Genomic DNA, 27,000 nt, shown 5'->3' with positions numbered 1-27,000 from the left:
TTACATTGCAAATGAACAGCGCGAAATCCTCACCACCGCAGCGGAGGCAGCCTTGAGGGACGAAGGATTTTATCATTATTTTTGCATCTCCATGTCAACGAGCATCACTTTTTTTGTTGACTGTAACATAACAGTGAAGAACGGACTGTTTGAGATCACTTAAATACTTTTTGTGAAAATAAAACATTAAGGAATAGGCAAACGGCACGTTTAACTTGTCACCAAAGGAGGACTCCGGTGTCTTGGTTAATACAACTTATTTGGAAACATAAACTTCGTGCATCAAGCCGAAAATCAACTGTGATATCACGGACGTTAAGTTTTGAGCAATCATTTTACTAACCAAGCAAGGATGACAATGTTCCACTTGACTCTCCTTCCAGACTCGCGTCGTGGTGCCGCGTTTTCGGAGTGGAGAGAAATCAACAAAAGTCAGTCAACGAAAACATACGTTTGAAGCAGCTATATAACTATCTGTGGTGTGGTGTTTTCGGTTATGTTGTAGGATGAGCACTGATCTGGAGCGCGTTTCACTCAATACACCAGTGAACTCGGCAGGCTTGGGTGGCCGCGCGCTCTCAGCCAATGTTCGGAAGCTCCACAACGCTCTCAACCTACTGCTCAACGACTTTGAGAGGGAGCAGTTTATTCATTGTCTCAATGTTTATCACGCCAAGCGCAACGTTTTTGACTTGGTTCAAACTCTGAAAGTGATCCTAGACACGGCAAACAAACGTCAACTACTGCCCATGTTGCGTTTGGTCATTCCACGTTCAGACCAGCTACTGTTCGACCAGTACACGTCTGAAGGGCTCTACCTAAAGACGGATCTGCTTGCAAGCAGTAGCAATAACACAGAAAACTCTTCTGAAGTGGGCAATGCAAATCATGTCCCAATTCCCACTACGCACTTTGTTAGTCCGCATGAGCAGTCTTGCCACGCATCGCCAGCTGCGTGTCCTGATGGTTTCAGCACCACGGCTGAAGGGACCTTGGCCCAACATCCTGGTTACGCACTCATGCAGGATCCCTACGGAGAGATCCGTCAAGTGACCCTGAGGCGCAGCAAGAGCAAAGAAGGTTTAGGGTTTAGTATCCGCGGAGGGGCCGAGCACGGTGTGGGAATCTATGTGTCCTTAGTGGAACCTGGATCTTCAGCCGAGAAGGAGGGACTGAGGGTCGGTGATCAAATAGTGACAGTTAACGACATGGTGTTTGACAGAGTCACACATGTCGATGCCGTCAAGGTAAGCTTGTGTGTGTGTGTGTGCTAGCGTGTGTGTGTGTTTGTGCCTTTCTTGCTATATGCCCAGCCGCAGAAATCCCGGGACACTGTCACAAACATTTATGTCACACTCAGGATGTTCAGTTCAGTTTCACTGTCGCAGCAGCCACAAAACTGATACACACCGTAGGCTGTGATGATACTGACATGCTCGGACACACTGTGCTCTCTCACATGAGATTACCACCCCAGCCAAGGGCATAGCTGAACAACACACTAAGGGAACTATGGGAGCCAGCCTTTAGATAGCCATAAAGCCATGTCCTTAAAATGAATTGTGTCAAACGAGATGGTTCATCAGTGGCTTGTGGTCCAGTTTGAGGCACTAGCTTTAATCCCATCAAAATCAATGTTTAATTTATTCTACACCACGGGATGACAGATTAAGGCTATTTGGCCGCCGGCTCTCTGAACTCATCTGATCTTGTCTAGTCATAGAGAATGTGCAGATAGTAAAGACCCAAATCTTCAAGTTTGGTCAGAACAGATTGAATCTTTAATGTTAGACCTTCTGGATGGGCAGGCTGCTGTTTGGCCCTGTTGCAGTTCTGTTTCTGTAGGATGCCATCTCCAGCAGGGCGGCAACTTTTAATTTAATTGATTTGGAAGTTTGTGGTGGTTATGTAACGGTCATGTGAAGTGTAGAGGGCAGGCGAGTGGAGAACTGACTAAATAAGAAGGATAAAAACGGATGTGAAATCTCAGGCAGAGGCTGAGGACGGGGTCTCTCTGCCTGACCACCCCCCCCCCCCCCCCCCCCCAGTCCACACTTCGTCTCCAGTATTTTATTTACAATTATGTGAGGAACACGTGATTTTCCCATTTTATTAAAAACAAACAAACTATTCCTCACATTCATGGAAAGATACTGGCGGTGGTGTGTAGGGATGAAACACAGCTGTTTCCTCTTGACCTGGCCTGTTGTCACATGGGCTTTTATAGCAATGGCATTGACTGAACACAGAAACACACAGTAGCCATTTCTAACTAAAACAAACCCTCTTAGTCATTATGTCTGAAGACCAAAAATACTTACAGTACTTATAGATGTACTTTGGGCATTCATTTGAGTAATCCAAGAATGAAAGGGCCCTGTTTTGAATATTTCCAGAATTTTAAAAGCATTTATTTTCTTTTTTTTCATTTGTAAAATGAAGGGGTGGATGAATCGTTTAGCCTTGATGGTTATTGCACAATACACATAGCTGTTTGTGAATAAAGAGCTTTTCTGGCCCGTCTGTCTAATTAGGTTAAGAATAGGTTCAGATGAGGCTATTTACCTTCAAAGTGCTGCCAATGTCAGTGGTCCGAGACTCGGCAGAGCTTAATAACGCAGAGAGAAGAAAATGTGAGGATCTCGCTGTCTCATTCACTATCTCCTCCCAAGCATTTTGTACCATTAACATTAACGCTCACATCGGTGGTAGCACCTAGGGGACAAGAGTGTGCCGTGCAATGATTACATCACAGTGTTGTTCTGCCTCTACACTGAGTCCCAGTGTATCACTGTCTTCTCATCTATTCATTGGTCCTGATCCCCCCCCCCCCCCCCTTCTCATCAAGAGCTCAATTATTCATTAAAAGCTTTTAATTAAGCGGGCAGCATTTAAGGCCGGGTGAGAAGAGGTTAATACGTCCTGGTCTGTGCTACTTCAAAGTGGCCCTGTTTAGCAGCTGGCAGAAGATGTGCTTCGGCAAAGAGCCTTCTACAATGGCGCAACTCAAAGTGTTTCATCGAAATTCTGTCCTTTTCTTGTGTAAGAAAACCTGAAATTTAGCTGTCACACAGCCTCTGGCTGAGGGGAAAAACACGAAACATGTAAGTGAAGTCAACTTTGTTTGTTTTGTCCTGCTCTGCAGCAAGCTTCCCCCCAAACAGTCAACACGACTGCCAAGGTGTTGACATCATTGAATTTTTGGACAGCCTTTGATCTGTAGTGTTATTCACACACCCACACACACACACGTTTGCTTGCGTATAAATGTGCTTGAGGTGCGAAAGACCTTGTAGCTCTGTGAATAGCTAATTCTTCCTCCTGCACTCCATTCATTCCGGGGAGGAAATACATCAGTTGGAACGACACCACTGTTCAAACAGGCTTCAAACTCGCCGCTATTTATACCTTGTGATGTACCGAGGTGATTTTGTCTCTCCAAACCCAACCAAAAGAGAAAGTCATGACAAAAGCCTCTCAGAGAATGAAGAGGTTACGTAACGCAGGGAGTGTGAATAATGAGCTCTTCCGAACAAACATGGCAAAAGCTGTTTACTCTCTCTGTGGTTGGCCTCCCAAGTGAAGCCCACAGTTACTTTTGGAGCCCAGGTTGGGATTACGATGTTGGCCTCATCAAAGACCAGTTTTCTGGCTTTGGGGGTGTTTGGGGGGAGGGGGTAGCGGGGTGTTCAGGCAGGGGGAAATGGGGATGCAGTAGCCTGTGGAGCTGAAACTCATTTATCTGGCCCTTCCTGGAGAACTCAGGCCATGCAAATCTGAGTGCGAAGGATGGAACCATCCCTCCTACCAGCCCAAATCCAACAGGCTTTATATTCCACGCTGGAAATGTCCTTCCTGCATTCCCTGGAGGCACTGCACTTTCCCAACTAATTTAAAGATTGGATTGCCAGAGAGAGTGTGTGGTGGATCCAGCAATATATGTTACTCTGACTGTATATTTTGTCTACTCAAACCATCCGGAATGTACTGGAAGGTCTTGTATTTCTGGCAGACTGAGAGATGAGCATGTTCACATGGACTTAACAGTGGTTTTTCTTTTGGGTTGCCAATTACAGGTAGACGGAGAGCTCAGTCCTTCATTAGTTTGCTGTCTCTGCCCGGACCAGCATTTCCTTCATCATTCCTAGATATAATGGTGTTCCCTGGCTTCATTACTTGGTTGTCAGTTCTTCTGCTCATTGTGACTGTGCCCTACTTACCTCTGTCAAAGCGTCCGCCTGCCTGTCACTGGGTGTCACCCACCTTTCTCCTTCCTGCCTTGTCTCCGACTTCTCTTTCTCGTCTCGGTCTACCGCCTTCTCTCTCTCTCTCTCTCTCTCTCTCTCTCTCTCTCTCTCTCTCTCCCTCTCTCTGCCTCGCTCTCCCTGCTCTCTTCCTCCGTCTTCTCCATACCTTCCCCAGGGGTACACTGCGCCTCATGCCCAGAACCCTCCCCTTGCCCCCACCCCGCAAACCCACTTCAGAATATCATCCCGGCTGTTCTCCGCAGAGAGACACACGTCAACACATCAGCCCTACTCTTGTCAGAACTGGGAGGGGAAGGATGTGGGACGGAAGGTGTCAGTGATGTGTTTGTGAGCACAACATTGAACTGTCCTGATTCATCTGTGTCTCAAATGGAGATGCCGGTGGACTTGAAATTGCTCCATGGCATCTGTTTGGAGTCCGCAACCAGATAATGAGGGTCAAGCCTCCGGTCAAACTCTTTCACTCTGTAATCCCTCTTGATTTGGAAGTGGTAGCCGAATGATGCTTGGTGGACTTAGGTGCAGGTTAACCCCTCCGAATCTCCACCACAGAGCCAGATGTGTCTGATGTAATTACAGTAATCAACTGCTGTGCTATGACTGAAAGTCTGATACACCATTAGTACTGTAACTGGTCATTGTGGTACATGGTAAGTATGATTATACCGCTGTGGAATAACAATGGCAAAGCCGTCGCTGCCTTTTAAACCTACATCACTAATTGCCAGGCATGGAAGCGGAAATATGCTCTAAACCTTGTCTGGCGTCATGGAAGCAGCTTGACATCTCACCGCAGGTCCTTCCTACCACGTCCCTATACGTGCTTTGGGTGGTTCTTTGGTTCTTTCTTCTCCGAGAACACACCGCTCCATCTCAGTCGGCTGTCTGCTACAGATGCCGTCTCACCGACGCCTGCGGTTGGGAACGATCCTCTCATTCTCTAATTGCTTATCTGACCACCTGCTGCACCTTGACAGCAGATAACAGTGTTATCTTACACGGTGGGGGGGGGGGGGTTCGTAAAAGCCTTCTGCTTTTGGCAGGGACGTAGTCCTTTTGTAAAGCTGTAATGTCATCTGGTTCTTTTGTGTTCCTGTAATCCTGTTGTAATCAGGTTGTTTGGCAGACCCAGCGTGGATGATGATGATGTAAGCGTGTGGCGCTGGTTTCATCCTCGTTAGATATGCCCCCCCCCCCCCAGAGGGGATATGAGGGGGAGGGGCTCTGTGTTCCCTGTGGGACCCTTCGAAATATTTGACTGTAAACATGAACGGAAATATTATTCAACTACGTAGGTGCAAAATGTGGATATGTTGATGTGTTTTGAATGCGGGCGATGTGGATAATGTTGACGTGTTTTTAATGTGGACTGCTGTGTGTGTGGGTTCATTTACATGAAATTTGAATACTACGTTCGCAGAAGGATTGGCCTGGAAGAATTGAAATCGGAATGTGCTGCTCTCCCTTGGATTGAGCTGCTCATTCCACACGAGTGTGTGGGTGTCACTCATCATTTCCGTTATCTATCGGCAGTCCTGTTCCAAATCGCCGCAGCTCAATTTCAGGATCCCCGTGAGTGGAGATCATCCGAACAATCGACACAGAGTCCTGCCGAACCTGTCCCCCAAATCGCCGTCCCGTTCTGTCTCGTCACTGCCCGTCTTGCTCACGGTTCTTCAGTGGAACACGGGGTGCAATGACTGCATCGACAGATGCCCAGTTCTCTCCAGCCACTTTGCTAAAGGTCAGTGGTTCCGGTTGATGCAGCTGTTATTACAATCTACAGATGTTCCAACCTCCCCCCTTCTGGCATCTTCGAAAATGTCCTTCTTCTGCGACGCGGCCACCGTTATCACATGCTGTTAGGGTTGCCCTTGAATAGCTCTCAATCCTTCAAAGTACATATTCTTGATGACAACCATTATGGCGTGTGGGAGGACCAGGTGAATCAAACTCCAGAGTGAAAAAGCACTCTAACAGGCTATGGACATCACAGTGTGCTGAGTGTGTCCCAGGCAGGAAAGGCCAGCTGGGGGGGTTGGGTCTGGAGAGCGAGAGAGAAAGAGAGAAAGAGAGAGAGAGAGAGAGAGAGAGAGAGAGAGAAAGAGAGAGAGAGATAGAGAGAAAGAGAGAGAGAGAGAGAGAGAGAGAGAGAGAGAGAGAGAGAGAGAGAGAGAGAGAGAAAGAGAGAGAGAGAGAGAGAGGAATGGGGTGTGTGTTCATCGTGATAGATGGAGGAAGAGATGGAAGCAGCTGGCAAAGGGGATCTGAGGTGACAGCCAATTTTACTCAATATACCTTACAGACACACACACACACACACACACACACACACCCCTTTCCCCCTTACATCCACACACATATACTTACAGAGCTACCTTTCTGATGATACTGTAATAGCACCTCTGTATTTTACACTGCCTACACAGTGCTAATAACATGTTGTAGACATTCATATTTCTATACAGCACACACTACATTTATTAATGCGAAACAAAACATGGCAGTCCTCTGCTGTAAATGATCAGTTTTGTACTGGGAAGTACATGTTCAATGGCTTCAAGGACATTAAGTGATCTGTTATGTACAATACTGTCCTCGCAGAACTAAAGCCGGGCAGACCTTACTTTGCTGCTGTTTAGCCACCTTAAGGTACAAAACATGAGAAGTGACCGTATCATGTGATTTCAGAGATCGTAGCGGCTCAGCCAGCCAGCGCCGAGGCCCGGGTGCAGGTGAGAGAGACCACAAGTGGGAGAGAGCCGTGTAAGAGCCCTATAGACACCTGCCCGTCGACCGCCACGACCTCCTCTGACGCAGGAAGCGACCCCCTCTCCACTCGTCCCCTCTCCTTCAGCGTAAAAATAAAGCCCTCCACCTCCTCCTCCAGCGAAACTGCCGTCCGTCCGTCTGTCCCCCTCCCATCCTGCCCCCACGCAGACCCGGCGAGAGCTCTGCTGCAGCCCACGCCATCGCTGACTGTGTACGCAGAGCACCTCCGGGAGACGTTTATAGCCGGTTAGCGCTGGAGTGTCACTCCTCTCCACCAGTTCCAGTTCTGATCTTTGACTCTCGCCACGGTGTACGAGCTGGAGCCTGCAGCAAACCAGGCCCAGAATAGAAAGCCAACTACCGCTGACTACACATCTAATTCAATGGTGATATAATCGTGCACAAAGTGAATGGGTTGACAGCATTCTTTTCGACCATAGAGCACTGGGTTTTTTGTTTGTTTTAGAGTTAGCAGAGCTCTAGTTAATACCGTCTTTACATTTATCTAGGCCAACATTGTATTACAGAGGTAGTTGACTGGTACAGCATTGATTTGAGGTTTAAACAAATGATATTAGGCCCGTAATTGGATAGAAGCGTCCATTTTAAATTCCGAGCACATCTTTTAAACCGTGTCTGTTTCATTATGTGCTGTCGGACATAATGGAGGAGGAACAGAATTTAATTGGAGAGGGAGGGTCCTTGGCTTGGAGAACGTATGGGTCTATAAAGCGCAGTCGTAAACACAACCCTCGATCTGCCCATCCACATCAATAACGAGGCGTGATTGAACACTGTTAGGTGCTAGATATCATCCCCATCATCATTAAGATTGTCCGTTATCGCTTTGAAACATTTACGATCCTGGGCAAACACACTGTGAATGGACCACAGAGAAAGACACGCTGATTATAAAATCGACAATCCATTTACTAACTATGTCCTACATGCCGCCAAAATGAATTCTAGAAACATGATTTCAGCTTCTTGAGATATTTTCCATCCCTTTCTCTTTAGATAGGGCTTAGAGCCTCTTTCAGAAACTCTTATCAGCCTTTAAGATATCCTCCTGTCATCCAGCCTTGGAAAATTTGACAAACCAGTCCTTTTTCAAGTCCCGTCAAGCAGAAGAATATCCTGAGCGTCTTTTGGATCTGAGGGATGTGCCTAAGATGTCCATTATGTTTATCGTCAGACCTGGGTGGACCAGATCTACTTTTCCCTCCCTTCTCCACCCTGTTTAATTGTGTTTCTGGGTCTGCAGTCCTTTTGGGACTGTTGCTGAGTGTGCCAACAGTCTACTTAGTGTTCTGGAAGCATCTGCTGGGACTGCAACGTTTCTTGCGGCACAGGAGCAAGGCTGAGAGGTGGAACACAGGAATTATCGTAAGCTGAGAGGAGTCAGGGCCAACACGTTGTGAGCTAAGTCAGCTGGTTTTTCAGTCACCCGGGTTCACATCAGTTGACTCGGTCTCGTGTTGCTCATGGCACGCCGGGGGAAGAGAGAAAGCTGCTTCCTTGTTCCTAACCAGGCACATGGAACAGTCAATCCATCATGGCTTAGATCATGTCAGGGGGCTCTGGAGGTCAGGGGAGGTATGAAGGCCATTGACAGTTTTATACACCAGTATTGATCAAAACTGAATAAGCGACATGCGTGTGTGTGTATGTGTGTGTGTGTGTGTGGCCCCTGGAGCCAGGCACTATAGGCTCCTGTCCTCTCTCAGCGTCCAGACCTTGGGCGTGTCAGCTAGTTTTGGTGATAAAGAACCTGGCAGCACCTGATTTATGGGCCCTGTAGGACTGGAATGACACATCACAGTCTCAGTGCTGAGGCAGACACGCCACATCCATCAACAGCAGGGAGGCGTTCATAAACGCCACATCACCTCCAGCACTGCGACGAGGAGGGAAAGGCAAGAACGAAAGGTTTCAAAGCACTGTGGCTCGCGTCCGTAAAAACAATATTTGTTTGTTTGTGCGTGCGGGTGTGGGTCAGAGAGAAAGGGGGAAGCGAGAGAGAGGGGGGGGAGCAAAAGAGAAGAGAAAGCGAGAGAGATCGACTTAGTTGTGACTGGGACGTGGACGTGTAATTGCGAGTGAGAGGACAGCCTTGGTGAGTTGTGTTTTCCCGGACAGCAAAACTCGGGCCTTTACGTGAAGGATTGCCTCAGAGCTTGAGATCAACGATTGGAATCTCAAGGAAGACTGGGCGGCTCTCTCTAGCTTTAATGAACCTAATTGAAACGACAGAGATAGATAGAGAGAGAAAGACCGAGAGAGAGAGTGAGGGAGAGAGAAAGCAACGTAGGCGTTCAAAAAGGATGTACCCTATACACCTCCAGAACTCTCGGCAGCCGTCAAAGTCCCTCTCTCAAGAGCCAGGCTGACTGATACAACATTTCTTACAGAGTAAGCTAGAATTGATTTAATTAATGCAGGTTGTCATTTACTGTGTGAACATACAATTATAAGTACTACTTCTCCTCATGCCTCACCCATATGGAGGAAACCGTGTAAATCAAATACCGGAATCATCTACGAATCTGAGACATCCCTTTCTTAATTGCGTGTGTGTGTGTGTGTCCGGAAGTCTTCTCATTCTTGTGTGTGCATCCCTGCGTGCGTGAGCAGGGATAGACGTTCCGGCCAGCTTCACAAGGCCTCATTGTGTCTCTGTCCTACCTCCGTCAGTGCGTGAGTCATTCTGACGCTTGCAATCTGGATCTCTCGACTCCCATCCTCAGCTAATAAAGCAACGTGATGAGTAGGTGGAGACACACTGGAACAGCTTTTAAATAGGTGAGCCCAAAGACAATGGAGTCATTGATGGAAGTTCTGATGGCACTGCCGGCCGTGAGCAAGGCACAGCGTGTCTCCATCAGCAGCCACTTGGCTAGCCGTGACTGCCGTATTCTCGGCTGAATTCTTCGCTAAACTTGCAAGGACAATGAGTGGTTGAATGGTTGCGGTGACAAGGAGTGTAGAGTGAAACCCAGTGTCTGTGTGTGTGTGTTGCGCGCAAGTGTGTTTGTGTGTGTGTGACAGGGTCTTTGATAAGAACAGTGTCCTTGCCCGACTTCCTTTCACAGCATTTCTTCCGCCCCCTCTGTCCCCCCCCCCCACCACGGCAGGTTCTGAAAGGCTGTAAGAAGCTGGCCATGTCGGTGTGTTCTGTGGGCCGTATTCCTGGAGGATACATAACCAACCACATCTACACCTGGGTGGATCCCCAGGGACGAAGCGTGTCCCCTCCCTGTGACCTCCAGGAGACACGGCCAGACAGCCTGAGAAGAGGACACTCACTGGAGGGCATGGAGAGGACGGTAAGGAGTGTGTGTGTGTGTAGTCTGTCTGTGTGCGTGCGTGTGTGTGGGTGTAGGAGTCTGTTCAAACTGAAAGCATTACAAGATCGATCAGGCCATTGCGTTCCGTTTATTCAGTGTCATTACAGAAACGGTTAGTTATCATTGTTCCCCAGGGCCTGCCAACATTGATTTGAGAGCACAAATAACACAAAACCATGGTAACCCAACTTCGGCGGTTGAAACCAAGTGGGTTGGACTCTGGCTTTATATTAACGTTTGAAAACTTTTGCCAGAGGCAGTATGGGAACAAGAGAGAGGGAGGAGGGACAGAAATGGAGGTCAGTCCACACTTATTCTCCTGGCATCACACCCCACCCCATCCCACCCCACCCCATCCCCTCTCCCCCTCTCCCCCCTGCCCCATCCCCCTCCCCTCTGGCCTCCCCTCTCCCCGCCTGCCCCAGTGCTTTCCCCATCGCCTGCCCCCCCCCCCACCTCCATCGATGTGAAACTGCAGCGTAAGCGGCATGCAGCATGCAGAGGCTGGCTAACGGGGCTCTCTGCACAACACTGCAGATGAACACAGCCCAACAGCATCTCACATTCACGCTCACCAAATAAACATTCAGAATCGATTCCAAATACATTTCAATATTAATTATCTTCAAAACTGCTAAGTGCTCATTTATCCCTTGTATTTGGATGAGATGGCGATGACCTAAGACAATTAAAAAGGGGGATGTTTAGTGGCTTTACTGTAGGGTGCCATCCAGCGAATAGGTATTGCCACAGAAGATAGACTACCTCTGAGTATGATATGTTGGTTCACTTTAGGCAGAGCCAGTGGACATGAATCAGTGTTATTGGCTTGCCATCTGTGTGTTTAGGACTCCTCTCTTTGGGTTTTTATGCTGCGGTGGGAATTATTGATCTTTCACTTGAACCTCAATACATAGTAAGCATAGTCATTTATATAGCATGGGTGTCAGAGCTTTGGTGTGTACTCTGCCCCAGAACACTGTTTGTACAACAATGACTTGGAATGACTGAAGTGTGTCCTAAGCTCTGCAAAGCTTGTTGAGTCCTGCTTCCTGAGTTAGACTATGTAGACCAGACTGTGGATTCCATTAGGGCTTTTGATCGTTACGTACTCACTGTGGTTAAAATAGAGATGTGTGTGTGTGTATGTGTGTGTGTTGTGGCTGACTCCGGTGTGAACGGTGGAATTCACATTGTTGGTGTGTGTGTACTGAATGTGTGTTCACCAATGTGTGTTTGTTGTCCCATAGGTGAGCCTGAACCTGGATGACGGGCGTTCTCTGGGCCTGATGATCCGAGGAGGGGCAGAGTATGGCCTGGGCATCTACATCACTGGAGTGGACCCTGGATCAGCAGCAGATGCTGGGGCGTTGAAGGTACATCACTTGGCTGACAGTGCTAATCAAGCTAACCCCCTGCTATTAGCTGTCTAATACAACTAACCCTAGCTGCTAGCTGTTTAACCTGGCTAACACAGCTAACTTGGCTAACCGCTGCTACTGTAGCTGGGTTGTCAAGCCTTTACTTTACTTCATCTAATGTCTCAACATACTGTACATACCGTATTGGATTGGATTGCTGTACGAGCGCTGATGTAATTATTTCCTAAACAATGCTTGAGGGAAACATATTTTATTGAATTCTATTCGTATTATTATTTTTTATTTTTTATCAAATCTCCTTCTGCCAGACATGTCACCTCCAGGTCAATGGGATTTTTTATATTTTTTTATCTGCTAAATTCAACCATGTTCTCTTCAAAGATTGAGCCGGCGTTTGACATTTTGGCAGCCTTTCTTTGACAGCGAGATGAAGGATGCCTTTCTGCTCTCCAGCTGGCTGTGCAGTCAGAGGTATGGGGAGGAAGGCCAGGGAAGCTATCAGCCCATTGTTAGGGCTCCAGGGCCAACCATACACACTATAAGTCAGGTCGTCAACAACACAAGAGACGCACACACACTCGCACACAAATACTCAGGCACACATCCGTGCACACACAGAATGGTCGCTGCAGACACGTTTTCAAATATTCACGCATCACTCTCCAGATATACTGTATAAAGGATGCCAAGATGAAAAGTGGAGAAAATATGCAGGATGGGAAGACACAAAATGTTGAAATGAAATGAAATGATCTTTTCCTACCGCTATACCTCGACCTTCTCCGATGTGTTGTTGATGTCTGTCCAAGGCAGACTGAGCTATTTCATCATTACACCAGGAACGACGGGGCAGGTAAAGAGGCTGTTTGTTTACCCAAGAAGACAATCTCTCTCCTGATCCCTTCTGCTTCCTCTCCCTCTCTCATTGGCTGTGCATTCTCTCTTGTTCTCTACTTCTCCAACCCCTCCTCAGCCTTGGGTCCTGTCAGTTTCCTCCTGTGGTAAACATCCAGACAGGAAACAACTCTGTTTTATTCTCCACACCATCTGAGCAAGTTAATATTTCACCGATTTTTCAGGGATTTTTGGTCTAATTATAGAGAGTGAATGGATCTTTTTTTAGTTCTTTTTTTTTTATGCTGTCGACAATTCTGAAATTTGTCGCATTTGCACTGACGCATAAATAAAATATTAAACAGTTTCTGGAAAGAAAGTTATATCAGGTAAAATGGGCACCTGTTCAGATGGAACATACAACAAGGGCTTTGGTAGTGTAGAAACACACATATTTTTTGTCCATAGAACAGGATTGTTAATATCTCAAAGATAGAAATACTTCTATAGCCAATTTGATACTGTATTTAATACTATCTGAAACTTCTTCTCTTAAAGTGGGCATAAAATGTCTCCCTAAAACTGTTCCTCCAACGATAATGTACCGTCCTCCAGAAAAAAAGGGGTTACCCCTCTCAAAGACATCTCAGTCGTTTTAACTCGGAGATCCAGACATTGGCAGGTTTCCACCCCTTAACGAGGGCCCTCTGCAAATCAAGACCCAGCTGCTGTTGTGCGCCTTGACGGATTGGCCGTATGTCCCGTCCCATCTGCGAATCCTGGCGCTTCCAGACGCACACTTTAATTAGTGTCACTCCACCTGAGGATCAACAAACATTTCCTGCCCGGCCCTTTAAACCAGCCAGCCCACAGATGTGCCGGTTGCTTGCATTCCGGGGGAGCCAGTCTGGTCCAAGTTTGGCAGGAGATGAAATAAACCCTGTGTTAGAATAACACCGAATCATTTAGCGCACTCACTCACTCTTGGCGAGATTGCACATTGTGCTCTACCTATCTATTATCCAGACCCTCTTTCCCAGAAACATCCGGAAACTTCTCCCTGACACCAGCATCAGACTGCCCTCTCATTGAGGCAGGACAAGCACACAGTGTAGGTGGACCATCTGTCATATTCCGGCCAGAGCCGATCCTTTCATTTCACACTTCATCCCGAATGATTGGTTGCACATTACTTGTAAATCACAACGTCGACTGGCAGTTGAGCTGCGATAAAACAACTGCCTAGTGTTTCCGGTGGTCTCTCTCATGATTAGGTGACTCAGGGCGGGGAACGTAGATGAGTTTACAGACCCTGTCTTTCCTGTGCCCCTCCCCTGACCGAGTTGTAGGCGGCACTGGGGTATAAATTAGTCTCTCTCACACGCACGCACACACATGAGTAATGAGCTTCACTCAAGTTGATTCTACTGCACATAAATGTACTGGCGTAAGAAGGGAGGGGGAAGGAAGTCGATAACTAATTTCTCCTGTACTTCCTTCCCTCTAAAGAGAATAGGCCAATGATAGAGGTGCATTGGCCAAGTGGAAGAGGCTATTGTGCCTCTTCTGCAACTCAGCAACTTCCTCGACTCTCTCTCTTTATTTTCTTCTTTTATACCCCGTCTTCACTGCAAATAGACCATCTTTAACACTACAAGGGGATCGATGAAAACACAGTGTCGTCATGAACTGTCACTTAGGCTACTTCATCAATTATGTAAATTCGATTGGAGTTGATTAGCTTTCCATTGTCGTTAGGTTAGGCTCAAACAACTCACTGCATCCGAAAAAAACATTCAAACTAAGAACAAACATCGATCAGCAATAATCATTGTCTGTGGGTTGTTATGTTTTCCAGTTGGCTGGTGGTGGATAATAACTATTGATTGGTGCCCTTCAGTCTTGTGGTCATAGAAGTGTGGTTTATGAATAATGGTGATTATAAAGGGCACCTCTTTCACCACTGATGTAATCATTCCAGTTGTTTGTGTGTGATTAGGCCAATGACGGTGTGTAGTGTCTGGTCAGCTAGTGTCCGAGTCAAGTGCTTGTCTGGACATTTGAGTTTGTATGCAGCACCACAGTCCTGAACATAGAGACGTCCTTGACAAGCACAAGCCTGTAACACGCTCTGTAAAAAAACATCAAGCCTGACTAAAGCTGTGTATGTAAAACTGAAACATATGTGTGTGTGTGTGTGTGTGTGTCAGTGTATCTATCACCATCCACTCTCCCTTCCCGCAGGTGGGCGACCAGATCTTGGAGGTGAACGGTCGGGGCTTCACGACCATCCCCCACGACGACGCCGTGCACGTCCTGAAGACGTGTCACCGCCTGCTGGTGAGGGTGCGAGACGTGGGCAAGCTGCCCCACGCCCGCACCGTGGTGGACGAGACCAAGTGGATCACCAGTCCTTCCATCGCGGAGAGCACAGCCGGCACCGCCGTCGCTAACGCACGGTGAGGACCGGCTGATATCGAGGGTGGAGGCCTGTTCTGCTGGATCATTTCGGTCCCTCGGGATTGGCAGGCGGACGACTTCTGAGTGCCTGACCGCTATCGTCAGGTGCCTCTTGACAAGGCTTGTCTAATGCACAAGCTTTCATGTGAACCGAAAATTGTTGCCTTTGGACATACGCGTATCTGGAAGAAGAAGAAGAAGAAGAAAAAAAAAAAAACTTCATTACACGCCGTGAAATCAATTACCTCCTCTTCGTTTTCATTATAAGGCCTGACACGTGCATTAACAATCCCATTTCATCCTTTTCAATTAAACATCCCTCAGTCAGCTGCTCACATCCGAGAATTAGCACACACGACAAGGCTTTGCGCCAGCAGCAGCCGTTAGCCCCTCGGATCCTTGTTGCAGCTTTGTCCAACTGTCAGGGCTATCGGATATGAGCACTAGAGCCCTATGGTGTAATTGAAGGATGGCTGACATGGCTTTGTGGTTGCGAAGCGTCGTCACCGCTCCATTGTGTCAGACAGGGAGGTGTGCGTCTGCCCCCCCCCCCCTGTGCTGTACGCCTTCTCCCCCGTCTGTCACTAGTCCTAATGGAGCCGAGCTGATTGAGGGCCGAGGGAGGTATAAATTTCCCTGACGTTCCCACTTGCAAATCATGCAAGGTGGCTTTTAGCCCCGTGCTTCATTAAACTCACGTTGCCTGACTCCTGTTTTGAGTTGCGCGACGCGCCGGCGCGAGGTGTTGGGGATGTTCTGGACGTTGAATAGGAACAGGCTAGACGTGTGTGGGGGGCTTTCAGGTTGTATATTTTGCAGGCTGTGTGTGTGTGTGTGTGTGTTTTGTGCAGGCAGCTCCTCTGACCTTCCATGTCTTTCTTTTCCTTGCAGACCTTTGTCGGGCCGGGCTACACCTGCATTAGGAAAGGTACGTCGAATCACTCTGGCCGTACGACACTTGAAATGAAGAAAGCACACCCCCACGCACAGACTAAGCCAAACAAAAGGCCTACTTCATTGATGGGTTCCCAATCTTCAGATTAGATCTTTTCCTCAACTGTCAACCTTATGGAAGGCTGAGCATCACCAATGGGGAAAAACACAGACACTCCTGTCTGTCTGTGGAGATGCTATCTGGGGATCGTATTAAAGGCCTTGTCCATCCACAGTCTAAATGCTGCATCGCCGAGACAAACAGCATCACACGCTTGATGGACCGGAGGACCTCGTGGTCACTCTGGCCGTGTACGTATTGTCTCACGTATATGGGACACACGGAATGTGAGAGCGCAGGGCAGCGAGAAATGTTTGATAGGGGTGCAGAGAGGACGGCCGCATTTGCTATCTTGACAGTATCAGGGCAGAAAATCGAGTTCACATCTTTCAGGGAGAATTGAAACGATTAGTCATTACTTGAAGGTTGAGGGATTGAGGGGTTCGTGGTTAGAGAGCCTCTGATGACGACGGGGCAGGGTGGCAGGCGAAGAAAAATGAGGAGAACATCTAGGAGGTCAGGAGGAGAGCATTGACTTGTGTTACTGGCAATTAGGAGGAGAATTTTGTCAGACGGCCCCCCTCCTCTCCCCGTCCCCCCAGTCCCTGTACTCATCTCCAGGTCAATCTCTCCAGGAATTTGGCTCCCCCACAGGAACCATTTAAGGCCCCAAGGTGACTCACAGGATTTAGCTCTACGCGGGAGACAGAGTTTTGCGAGCCACTGTATATTATGGGAATTTTGTATGCCACCGTTGTGCAGTAAGTCACAGTATACAGCACAGACCATGCTGAGGTTGAGGCTGAGAGAAAATGGAAAGAAAAACATTTATGTATAAAAAAATTAACAGACAACTACATTCAAACACATGCAGTGTAGTACAATACAGATCATTCTTTCTATCTCTCTTTTTCTCACTCGCTCACTCACTCGGTCGCTCACTCACTCCCTAACTTCTCTGTTGAAAATATTTTCCGTTAGTGTTGTACATTCTAGAGGAGCACCGTGCAAATTTGCTTGGGATGCTAAAACGATCGACATCAGGAGGATTTACTAAAATTAAACCGCTATTCATCTAAAATGAGTCCTGCGTTTTTTGCCGCCAGCATTCGACTAATGAGCTTTGTAATTGGAGATTGGATGGCGGGCTGTGTTGATTCAGCACGGGTCACAAGACCCGTTTTAACTGACATGGGGTAAAATGAATGAAGTACGCTTGGTGAATCAAAGCATGTCTCTTGTCTGAAAGAAGGCAGGTGGACATTACACAGTTTAACAGTTTACTTGGTTGTGGGCCACAGTTGTTGATAGTTTTATAGCCACAGGTAATACAAGATGTTGGGGTAGTCTGTACAGATGTATCCTTCCCCTCCTGGGCTTTGTGCGTGTGTGTGTGTGTGTGTGGGGGGGGGGGGGTTGTTGCAAGCAGTGCTGTTTCAGGCTCGTAAGTGGTCCCTCTCTGTTTGATAAATACCGCAAACTCATACTGCATTTGGAGGTTAACCTTGGAGGGGGTCTGTCCCAGCTTAAACCACTCCACCGGGACACTCTCTTACACACACACACGTACACACACACACACACACACACTTACACACACACACATACTTACACACACACACATATAACCTTTCCCTCATTCCCTTTTGCTAAGCACTAGCAGCTAGGAGGGCTGCGTTCCAGCATGTTCTCCAGACTCCCAGCATGCCTCATTGTGATTGAGTGAGTCTGAGCTGTGTGTCATTGAGCCCTGACACAGACATCAGGGGAACACTTCCTGCAGGTCAGGGAACAGGAAGAAAGCACCGCTCACAACACTGCCCAGAGGTGCCATCGAGCACTGAATTAAGAAAGGCCTCACAGTCCTTGTACTGTACAGTATAGTCCTCTCACAGGTTATACTGGTAGCTATTGTGTTCATGAGGATGGTGATAATAATGAGGATAGTGATGGTGAAGATTCGACCCTTTGCCGTTTGTATTTAATCAATCGAGTAACATCCAGTTATTGTTTCAGACCTGATCCCAGTCTTTTCAATATATTGCATCATATTTTTGGTCCAAGGACAGCTTTCCTGTGAGGATATGCTGGGGTTAGCATTAGCTTTCACAGATTTACACAGCAGTAATGAGACCCCAATGAGACCTGCTGCTCACTGCTGATTAAGGGCAGCTAACGAAGGACAGGCTGTGCTTGTCCCTCCTGGATCGACCAGGGCTGACTGTGCGTTGCCACGGCGTCTTGCCAAACGTCTATCAGGGCCCTCTGACTGGATCGATTTGAGCGTCCACCTAAAGGTGAAGTCATGAATATCTTCGAGAGTGCACCTTGTCCAAAAACTACCCCCACTCTCCTCACCCCCCATCCGCCCACCCCGCCCGCCCGCCCCGCCCCGCCCCCCTACCCCCCTTGCCTATCATAGACCCCAGATTGCCTATCGAAATTGTTGGGAAAGGAAATGTGTTGCATTTTTATTAGCTAGAAAATCATACTGATGGTGGATAGATATTCAATGCACTGCGATTCACTATCAATCCCTAGGGAAATTCAAGAGATAAAGTCTACATAGTTTGAAATGAGACATGGACCTATAAATTGTTATTATTGTATGTTTAGTAATCACCACCTGGGCTCTGTGTTAAGCTCTACCTCGTGTACCTCTCTGTGTTTTTCCACCCTAACTTGTCCCACAAGGTCAGATCAAATCTATACACTCTTATGAAGTATTGATTTTTCAATCCAGCTGGCAAAGTGTCTCTTTGTTCCAGTAAATCCCTTGTTTTCACTTCCGCTGCCTCTGCTTCCAGTCTTGCTCCGAGCCCTCCAACCTTGAGCTCGGTGTTTCTGCTCTATGCTGAGAATGGATTCTCATTACAACTCTGCAGTCCCATTTTGTTTACAATGCATCGCTACGTGTTTAGCCACAACGATAATGCAGAGGTTGGTTTAAGTTCCTTTTTCGGCATACGTAAGATGGTTTGGTGATTTGTACTGTATTTATGCTGTTCTCAGACGTGTAGCTTTATTTGGAAATAATATTAGCTTATTTTTTTCAGTTGGTTCCAATTAACTTCATACAAAAGATTAAAGGTTCTGCATTATGTCTGACAATTGCACTGTAAGTTCCCGACGAGTTGGAAGTCTACCGGGAGCGGAAATTGTCACATGAAAAACTTGTGCTGCTTACCAAGATAACAATGATGGAGTTCTCATGGCAAAACAAGCTGTGACTCACTCTAATACCAATGCTTTTGAAGTGGTGTCTATTCTTAGAACCTCACAACTGCCCATGTACGTGTGTGTGTGGGATGAGAGAGCACACGGTGCTTCAGAACATTGTGGACTAGCAGCATCTGTATGCACTAATCCATAGACCAGTAGTTAGAGGCTGGGTGCCACACTCACTCACGCTCGCTCTCACTCTCTCTCCCTCTCTCTCTCTGTCTCTCTCTGTCTCTCTCTCTCTCTCTTTCTCTCTCTGTCACTCTCTCTCTCTCTCTCTGTCTCTCTCTGTCTCTCTCTCTCGCTCTCTCTCTCTCTTTCTCTCTCTGTCACTCTCTCTCTCTCGGTCACCCTCAATCTGTCACTCTTTGTCTCTCTGTGTCTGTGTTTTTATCTCTGTCTCTCTCTCTGTTTCTCACTCACTCTCTTACACTCACTCACTCTGTCTCTCTCTGTCTCTCTCTCTCTCTCTCTCTCTCTCTCTCTCTCTCTCTCTCTCTCTCTCTCTCTCTCTCTCTCTCTCTCCAGTCTGTGTCTCGGGGTGTGGGCCCTCCGGGGACCCAGGTGTCTCTAGAGGAGCAGGCCTTCCTGCTGCTGACCGACCCAGAGAGACAGACCATGGGCTACTATCTCCAAGAGTACCAGGGGGGCAACATAGGCGTGGAGCCCCTGGCTATGGCCCTGTTTGAGCTCTTCAACACCCATGCCAAAGTAAGCCCAGCTGGGACACCATTTGCCTCTCTTTAATGGTTGCGTAAACCGCGTCGAGCTGCTTCCTAGAACTGACATTTTCATTAGTTGGTCTGGCGTGCTCCCCGCACGGCTCGTCAGCTGACTCCGTCGACCCCCCCCCTTCTGTTTTCCCCCCTCCAGCTGTCGCTGCTGTCCGACGTGAGGAGCCTGGTGGTTCCCAAGGACTTGGACCTGTACGACGGGCTGGTGCTGCGCCGCGAGAGGGAGGCTCTGAGGGCCTGGCATGGAGGCCTGGGAGCGGCGCACCCACGGAGCCGCTGCCCGCACGAGGCTTCGCCCGGCCAACAGACCCCGGCTGTGGTAAGGGGGAGGGAGAGGGAGGGGGAAAGGAAGGGTGGGTGAGAAAGAGAGAGGGCCGAGAGAGAGGGGGGAGAACGTGATAAAGCGACACACCAGCACGTGTGCATCCGTGCTTGTGTGTGTGTGTCTGTGCATGTGAGTAGTTTGCCCCCCCCCCCCCATCCTCATATCCATCCTAATCTCCTTTGCCCAAGCTGAGGCACAGCTCTGGCGCCAGTGTCAAACAGAGTAGTGATTGGGGCTGAGATAGCCCAGTAACAGTGTAGTATTGATGTTTCACTGTGGCCCCCATCAACTCATTGGGACCTCATTCTGCCATGGGCACACTCTGTCTCAGCACCCTGCTGCAATCAGGCTAAGACTCGCGCTGCTATCCTAAACTGATAACTCTCTATGGTTTATGCTCAAACAAAAACAGGGATTATTCACTGTGCCGGGTCAGGGATTATCTTCCTTTGTTAGCGGCAAGCTGTTGAATATGTGAGAGGTGAACCAGTGCTGCCCAGCATTGCTGCTGTTGTTTGTTTTGATTGTGTGGTCAGTCGGCTTCATGGCTTCCTGGGTCATTTGACTCTCTCAGCACACTCTGTGCTTGTGCAATTGTCTGTATCGGCAGCCCTCATTACCACGGCTATAAAACGCTGACCCCACTAAGTAATTGGAGTTAACTGATTGGTCTTTCGTAGCGGTTCAGATGAGGTTAACGGGATGTTGTATGGCGATGTGACATGTTTGATATAATAATCAGAGTCAGCTGTACTGTCTGGCAGAGTGTGTGGGGCTTCCTGTTGAGGTTTCACTGAATTCCTGTTCACAGAAGAGCAACAAGCCGAGTTGTAGTGCGATAAACAGTATTTTCCTCTTGCAGAACGACTGCTTGCATAGCAGCAGCAAACAGGTAGAGCCGCAGGAAACTGCAAACACTATTCCGGAAATTTCCTTGGTGAGTTGTGGAGAACAGTATGTGTTCACTGCCAGCATACAAATGTGTGCTCATATGTTAACGTGTGTGCATTTTCTCTTCTTTTTTTCTCATCAGAACGAAGCAAAGACGACAGGTGAGTCCCCCCCATCTTCCAAGGCCCCGCCCCCCTCCGCCCAGGCAAGACCCCCCCGGGAGAGAGAGCTTTGCAGGCGGCCTTCATCCAGGCAGGCCCCGTCGGGCCTGGTCTTTACTGCCCCCACCAGGCTGCACCAGGAACAGCACCACAAGTCCGTCAAGTCCCTCGGCTCCGCCAGCCGCCATAACTCCCCCACCTCGGGCCAGCACGCCTGCTCCAACGCCGGCCTCCACAATTCCCACGGCTCCCTCCAGCACTCCAGCCCCGCCTCCAACTCTGACCCACACCACCAGCACCCCCACCAGCACCCTCACCCCGGCCGGCCCGGCTCCGGGCACCACACCTGCCCAGGCTCTCTCCACCACAGCTCCTCCTGCTCTGCTCCCCCCAGGGAGACCCCCGCCAAGCCCCCCATCCGATCCTGCTCCTACGAGAAGTCCCACACAGCCATGGGCGCCAACCTGCCTCGGGCCGGCTCCCCTTTCCCCTCCCCCTGTCCCTCCCCCTCTCAGTGTCCCTCCCCCTGCCCCTCCGTGTCGCTGCCCGTACCCCCCTCCCGCACCCCGGAGCGCCCCTGCTCCCCCTCCCTCAGCCAGCACTGTGTCATGGCGGACGTGCACAGGCTGGCTGCCGACTACAGACAACAGCCTGGTCAGCGAGGTAAGAAAAGGATCGTCTCTGACCTTGTGTGTGTGTGTGGAGGCTCAAGGCTGTGATGTGTTGTTGGCAATTCCACAGTGTGTTTGTGATGCCCAGGGGCCACTCTGTCCCAGCTGTCAGACAGCGGGCAGACTCTGAGCGAGGACAGCGGAGTGGACATCGCGGAGGCCGGAGGCCTCAGTAAGGACGGCAGCCCTCGGCCCAGTAAGAGCCAGACCCACCAGGCTCCCCAAGGGGCCCAGGCACCTCCAGGACCCCCCTCCCAACAGGTGAGGGCAGAGCACAATCAGGGGCCATTGGGCCGGGGGGGGGGGGGGGGGGCTAGCTACACCCGCTAACATGGTGTGTTGTGTGTGTGTCCTGACGTGGTAACCTGGCAGTGCGGCGCACCCGTCGTGACCGCTACCCTGGTACGCGTGGTGAAGAACGCCGACACCCTGGGCATCGCCATCGAGGGAGGGGCCAACACTCGCCAGCCCCTGCCCCGCATCGTCACCATTCAGGTGAGGGTGAGCGACACGCCAGAGAGAGAGAGACCCCTTCCTCTCGGGACGATTTTGACGAGCCGAAGTTCAGTCGAGTCTGCATAGGATTAGCATGTTTTATCACACTCTTGGGACGTCTGACATTTTTTCCGGACGCCTCCGGTTCAACACGACCTTTCCGTGGCATCTGTTTGAGAAAGGTAGCCTGTATTTGCATTGATTTCGCGTTGTGTTGGCCCTCACGTGGATGTGTCACCATGTAAATGAACACCACAATGTTTAGAATGCTTGGATTGCTTTAAATGTTGCAAGGAAGGCTTTTCCAAAGCAGTTTGGAACCCATTTTGACAATGATTTAGGGTTAAATGAGTTGTCTTGGCACCCTGTCTTCTCTCTGTTTTGAAGTATGTGTGTGTGTATGTGCGTGTGTGTGTGTGCATGTGTGTGTGTGTGTGTGTGTGTGTGTGCATGTGCGTGCGTGTGTGTGTTTGTGCGTGTGCGTGTGTGTGTGTGTGTGTGGCAGAGGGCAGAGCAGATATTTCCATAACAATGACTCCAGCAACAGCTTTCATAAATCTTACCACAATAGAACAGTGATGGCCCACCAAGGCTTTCACAGGCTCATCAAACACAATGCTTCCTGTAATTAAACTGACTTAGCAAGAAGACAGCCTCATTAAACCAATTATATCCCCCCACTATTTAATAGAACTGATTAAATAACAATATATTGGCTAGACAATGAATAGGTTCACATTACAGCACACATCATGGGGAGAATATTAGTTATCCAGTCTATTTCACGGCCTTCGGAAGATTATACTCAAGTCTCATCAAGCATGCAAAGAGACCCCCCTCCCAAAAGCACCTTGGACAAGAGTTCACCAGACGACTCTCGTTCTAACTGGGTGTAGCGTGCTGGAGCTAGCAGCCTACCATGTGCCTCTGCTGTGTGTCCAACATTGCACAGTGTGTGGTCTGGGTGTGAGCCATGCCCGCCCCCTCTGCCAGCCTTAAGGGCTCTATTTATATACCCTGACAGGGAGGCCGACTAATGGACATTCAACCGCAAGGGCCACATCAAACTCCTCTTGTATTCGGACAAATCGCCCTTTGACAGTCACTCACTCACTCACTCGTCCATCACTGTCCTTCGGCTCGTGCCAGTCGGTTGTCATTTGTCCAGGGGAGGAGATCTAATTGTTATTCCTCTGCCCTCTTGTGCTCTTTCTCTCTCTCTTTCAATCTCACTCTTGTCTTTTTTCCCTTCCTCTCTCCGCTGGACTCTCCCTTCCTCGAAATGTATCTCATTGCTATTCTTCTCCCCCTCCCCCTCCCCCTCCCCCTCCCCCTCCCCCTCCCCCTCCCCCTCCCCCTCCCCCTCCCCCTCCCCCTCCCTCTCTCTCTACCAGAAGGGGGGGTCAGCCCACAGCTGTGGCCAGCTGCGGGTGGGCCAGGTGATCCTGGAGGTGAACGGGGTTTCCCTGAGAGGCCGGGAGCACAGGGACGCCGTCCGCATCATCGCCGACGCCTTCAAGACCAAAGACAGGGAACACGTCGACTTCCTGGTGGCCGAGTTCAACTCGGCGTATCTGCAAGGCCTGTGGCAGGACAATGCGCTTTAAAGTCGCTTGGGTACGGAGAACAGCCCCGAAGGAAGACTGTCTCTTCCCATCTCCCCTTTCCCCTCTGTTAGATCTCACCCTTTATGCTTTAGGACGCCGATTAAATGGCGTAAACTGTCGAAGCCGATGGGGCGTAAATCCCCCCGCCTGTTTGAATGAGAGGAAGTTTGGGCTGAGAGGCAGCAGGTGTGATGGGCTTCTGGGCACCCAGGAGCTGTGCGGCTGCTATCAGTAGGGGTACAGAGACACGGCCTGACTCGCACCCCCATCCCTTGCCTGTCTGCTCCGTAGAGATCTGTCATCGAAACACAGCATGTTTTGCCTTAAGAGGAAACCCATCAACATAGACGAATGACCCTGAATTGACCTCTTGAAATAATGGATCCACTTAAGCTAGCATCTGACTTCGTCCCTTCTGTCTCCATTTAGATTTGACATTTGAAGAGGTTCAACCAGGATGGTGCTCTGACACAGGCTGCATAGACACAATGTCAAACTATACCTTTATATCATCTCGACTCAGATATCTTTTGTATAGCTTTCTTATTGTTTTATGAACATATTCACCCACTGTATGTGATAATCTTGTACATTGTTTAGCTTGGAGTTTATTGAGAGTCTGGGGATTTTGGTTTCTAAAGCTAGCGAATATGAGATTCACATTTTTAAATGGGCTGTGAGCTGGCATTCAATGTTTCCATGATCTCATTTACTGTTTGGATCGAGTCAACGTTCCTTAGCTTTTGTTTCATCTCTATAGTCCTTATAGCAATGAGACTGTAAGACGAATGTGCCAAATGGGTGAATTAATATCCACAAACAAAGCCCACAGATCCATGCAAACACAAACACAATCAGTCAGAACTTGCATATTCACTGGCACTGTTCACAACTCTAGTCAGACTAAAAATAGTTAAGGGGAATCAGAGAATGAGCTTGTAAGCGAGGGATATTTGCCAGTTGGCTGTTAATGCATTCATAAGAAGTATATCAATTATTGCTAATGAGCTAGAGAGGACAAGTTAATATGAAATGGATATTAACATGGGCCCCCTGCGTGTGTGGGACATATTGTACTGCATTTTTATTGTGTGTGTATGAGTGTACAGGCTAGCAGTGTGTGCTGATGGTGTGTTGAAAGCCTACCTTCAGGGACCGTTGGAATGTCAGTTGATTCCCAACTGAAGTCTCAGCTCTGCGAGTGACATTGTCCTCGAATTATGAAATATTAATGATCAAGAAGGTTTACAGTCAAATTGTATTTTTAGAAATTGTAAAGATCTGTTGAGATTTTGTCAACTGTCCTCAAAGTATTGCTTATTTTATCCATGTACAGTATAGATTCCCCTTGTAAATAAATGTATAGATATATGGATATATATATATATTCAGTAAAGAGAGAGAAATGTCAGTGCCACAAAACTACTCAAGAATAGAATCCCTTTCACTGAAGGCTGGTTACAAAATTCCCTTCACTTTCTGAAAATTATGTAAAAGGTCAGACTGGAATGGTTTGACGTGTGGTGTCTAAGTCAACACACATCCAAATGTGGGAATTTGTTGGGTGAAAATGGGAATATTATCATCCTGACAGGACCCATTGTCACTAACTATGTATAACCTTTCATTCTGTTGTACAGTATTCTCCTCATTGTGCAGTAGATGCTATTCTACACAATTGTCAATTGTGTCAGATTTGAAATAACGTTGTAGAGCTACAACTGTCAGCATATCAGACACAGTACCAACTATATTCTATACACGTACCACAGCCTTTAAGGAGTAAAATTATAACCAAATGCCTACTGCACTAAACGCTTGATATATGTTCACCTGAGTCCTGCAAGGAAATACCTTTAATAAAGATTCAACAAATCAACAATCACGTCTTAAGTTGTTTGTTAAATGAATGACGAATATTCTGTGAGGAGTATAACATATTAGTTCTTGGCAGTTTTTCCACACATTCCTTTTGTGATGATGTTTTTCTGTTCTGTTTTCAAATCAAATCAAATCAAATCAAATTTATTTGTATAGCCCTTTTTACACGCAAGCATGTCACAGAGGGCTTCACATGCGCCCATAGAACTGCCCCTCAACCAACCTAAACCCTCAAGGAAGACAAGGAAAAACTCCCAGAAAAACTCCCACCGGGAGAAAAAATGGAAGAAACCTTGGGAGGAGCAATTCAGAGAGGGATCCCCTCCTCCAGAGACGGTTGGTAAGAGAGAGGAGCAGAACACAAGCTAAACATAGTCATACAGTGTCAATGGGTTTTGAAACACCAAAATCCATTGTTCGGCTTTATAGACGTTGGATGGGACCGGGAAACTCGCTGTTGGCCGTCATGGAGACTGGATTCCGGGTGACGACCTGGTTCAGCGTTGGCAGACCGACGACCAAGCAGGTCCTGACAGCTCAAACCCCCCACACCACAGGGAATGTGTGGGGGGGGGACAGAGAGGAGAGCAGGGATTAGAGAATGCCAGGAGCAGCTAACAGTTACAGTCAAAATAGAATGAGATCCCCACCGGTCAAGTGTGGACTTGTGCAGCAATTTAACAGAGCAAAAAGGGTATTTGATGCAGCCCCACACACCAAAACAACGACAGCCCCCCTCAGTTGGAACATGAAATCTGTTCCAGGGGAAAGAACTCTAAAGTAGGTTATACTTATACGAATAAGGATGAAAACAGCCAGTCCCCCGTTGTCTCCAACTAGTAATAAAAACTATAACAGTAACAATATACAGCAACGGAACTATAATAATAATAATACTAACAATATACAGTAACAGGTTTACTTTATTTGTAACATCTAGCTGGGCAATGTGAACA

General features: G+C 48.3%; 1 protein-coding gene across 1 annotated transcript; it reads left to right on the top strand.

Moving 5' to 3' along the window:
* The first annotated feature begins 26 nt into the window (after positions 1-26).
* On the top strand, positions 27-25,991 carry whrnb (whirlin b). The gene is made up of 13 exons (XM_047048751.1): positions 27-1,247; positions 10,175-10,366; positions 11,638-11,763; positions 12,193-12,240; positions 14,848-15,062; positions 15,955-15,991; positions 19,808-19,990; positions 20,153-20,332; positions 21,201-21,275; positions 21,372-22,053; positions 22,150-22,322; positions 22,434-22,556; positions 23,951-25,991. Exons 1-13 carry the CDS (start codon positions 507-509, stop codon positions 24,161-24,163), a joined length of 2,988 nt encoding a protein of 995 aa, XP_046904707.1. The 5' UTR covers positions 27-506; the 3' UTR covers positions 24,164-25,991.
* Positions 25,992-27,000: the final 1,009 nt, after the last annotated feature.

Source organism: Hypomesus transpacificus, chromosome 24 (assembly GCF_021917145.1).
Source record: "Hypomesus transpacificus isolate Combined female chromosome 24, fHypTra1, whole genome shotgun sequence".
NCBI classification, from domain to species: domain Eukaryota; kingdom Metazoa; phylum Chordata; class Actinopteri; order Osmeriformes; family Osmeridae; genus Hypomesus; species Hypomesus transpacificus.
The sequence above is the reverse complement of the archived record's forward strand: the minus strand, read 5'-3'. Positions and strand labels throughout refer to the sequence as shown.

Excerpts from the sequence above, each read along its gene's own strand:
- whrnb (XM_047048751.1), top strand. The coding sequence starts at position 507 with ATGAGCACTGATCTGGAGCGCGTTTCACTCAATACACCAGTGAACTCG. Across the intron at positions 1,248-10,174 it reads CACATGTCGATGCCGTCAAG|GTTCTGAAAGGCTGTAAGAA; the intron begins GTAAGCTTGTGT and ends CCACCACGGCAG. Across the intron at positions 22,557-23,950 it reads CCCGCATCGTCACCATTCAG|AAGGGGGGGTCAGCCCACAG; the intron begins GTGAGGGTGAGC and ends TCTCTCTACCAG.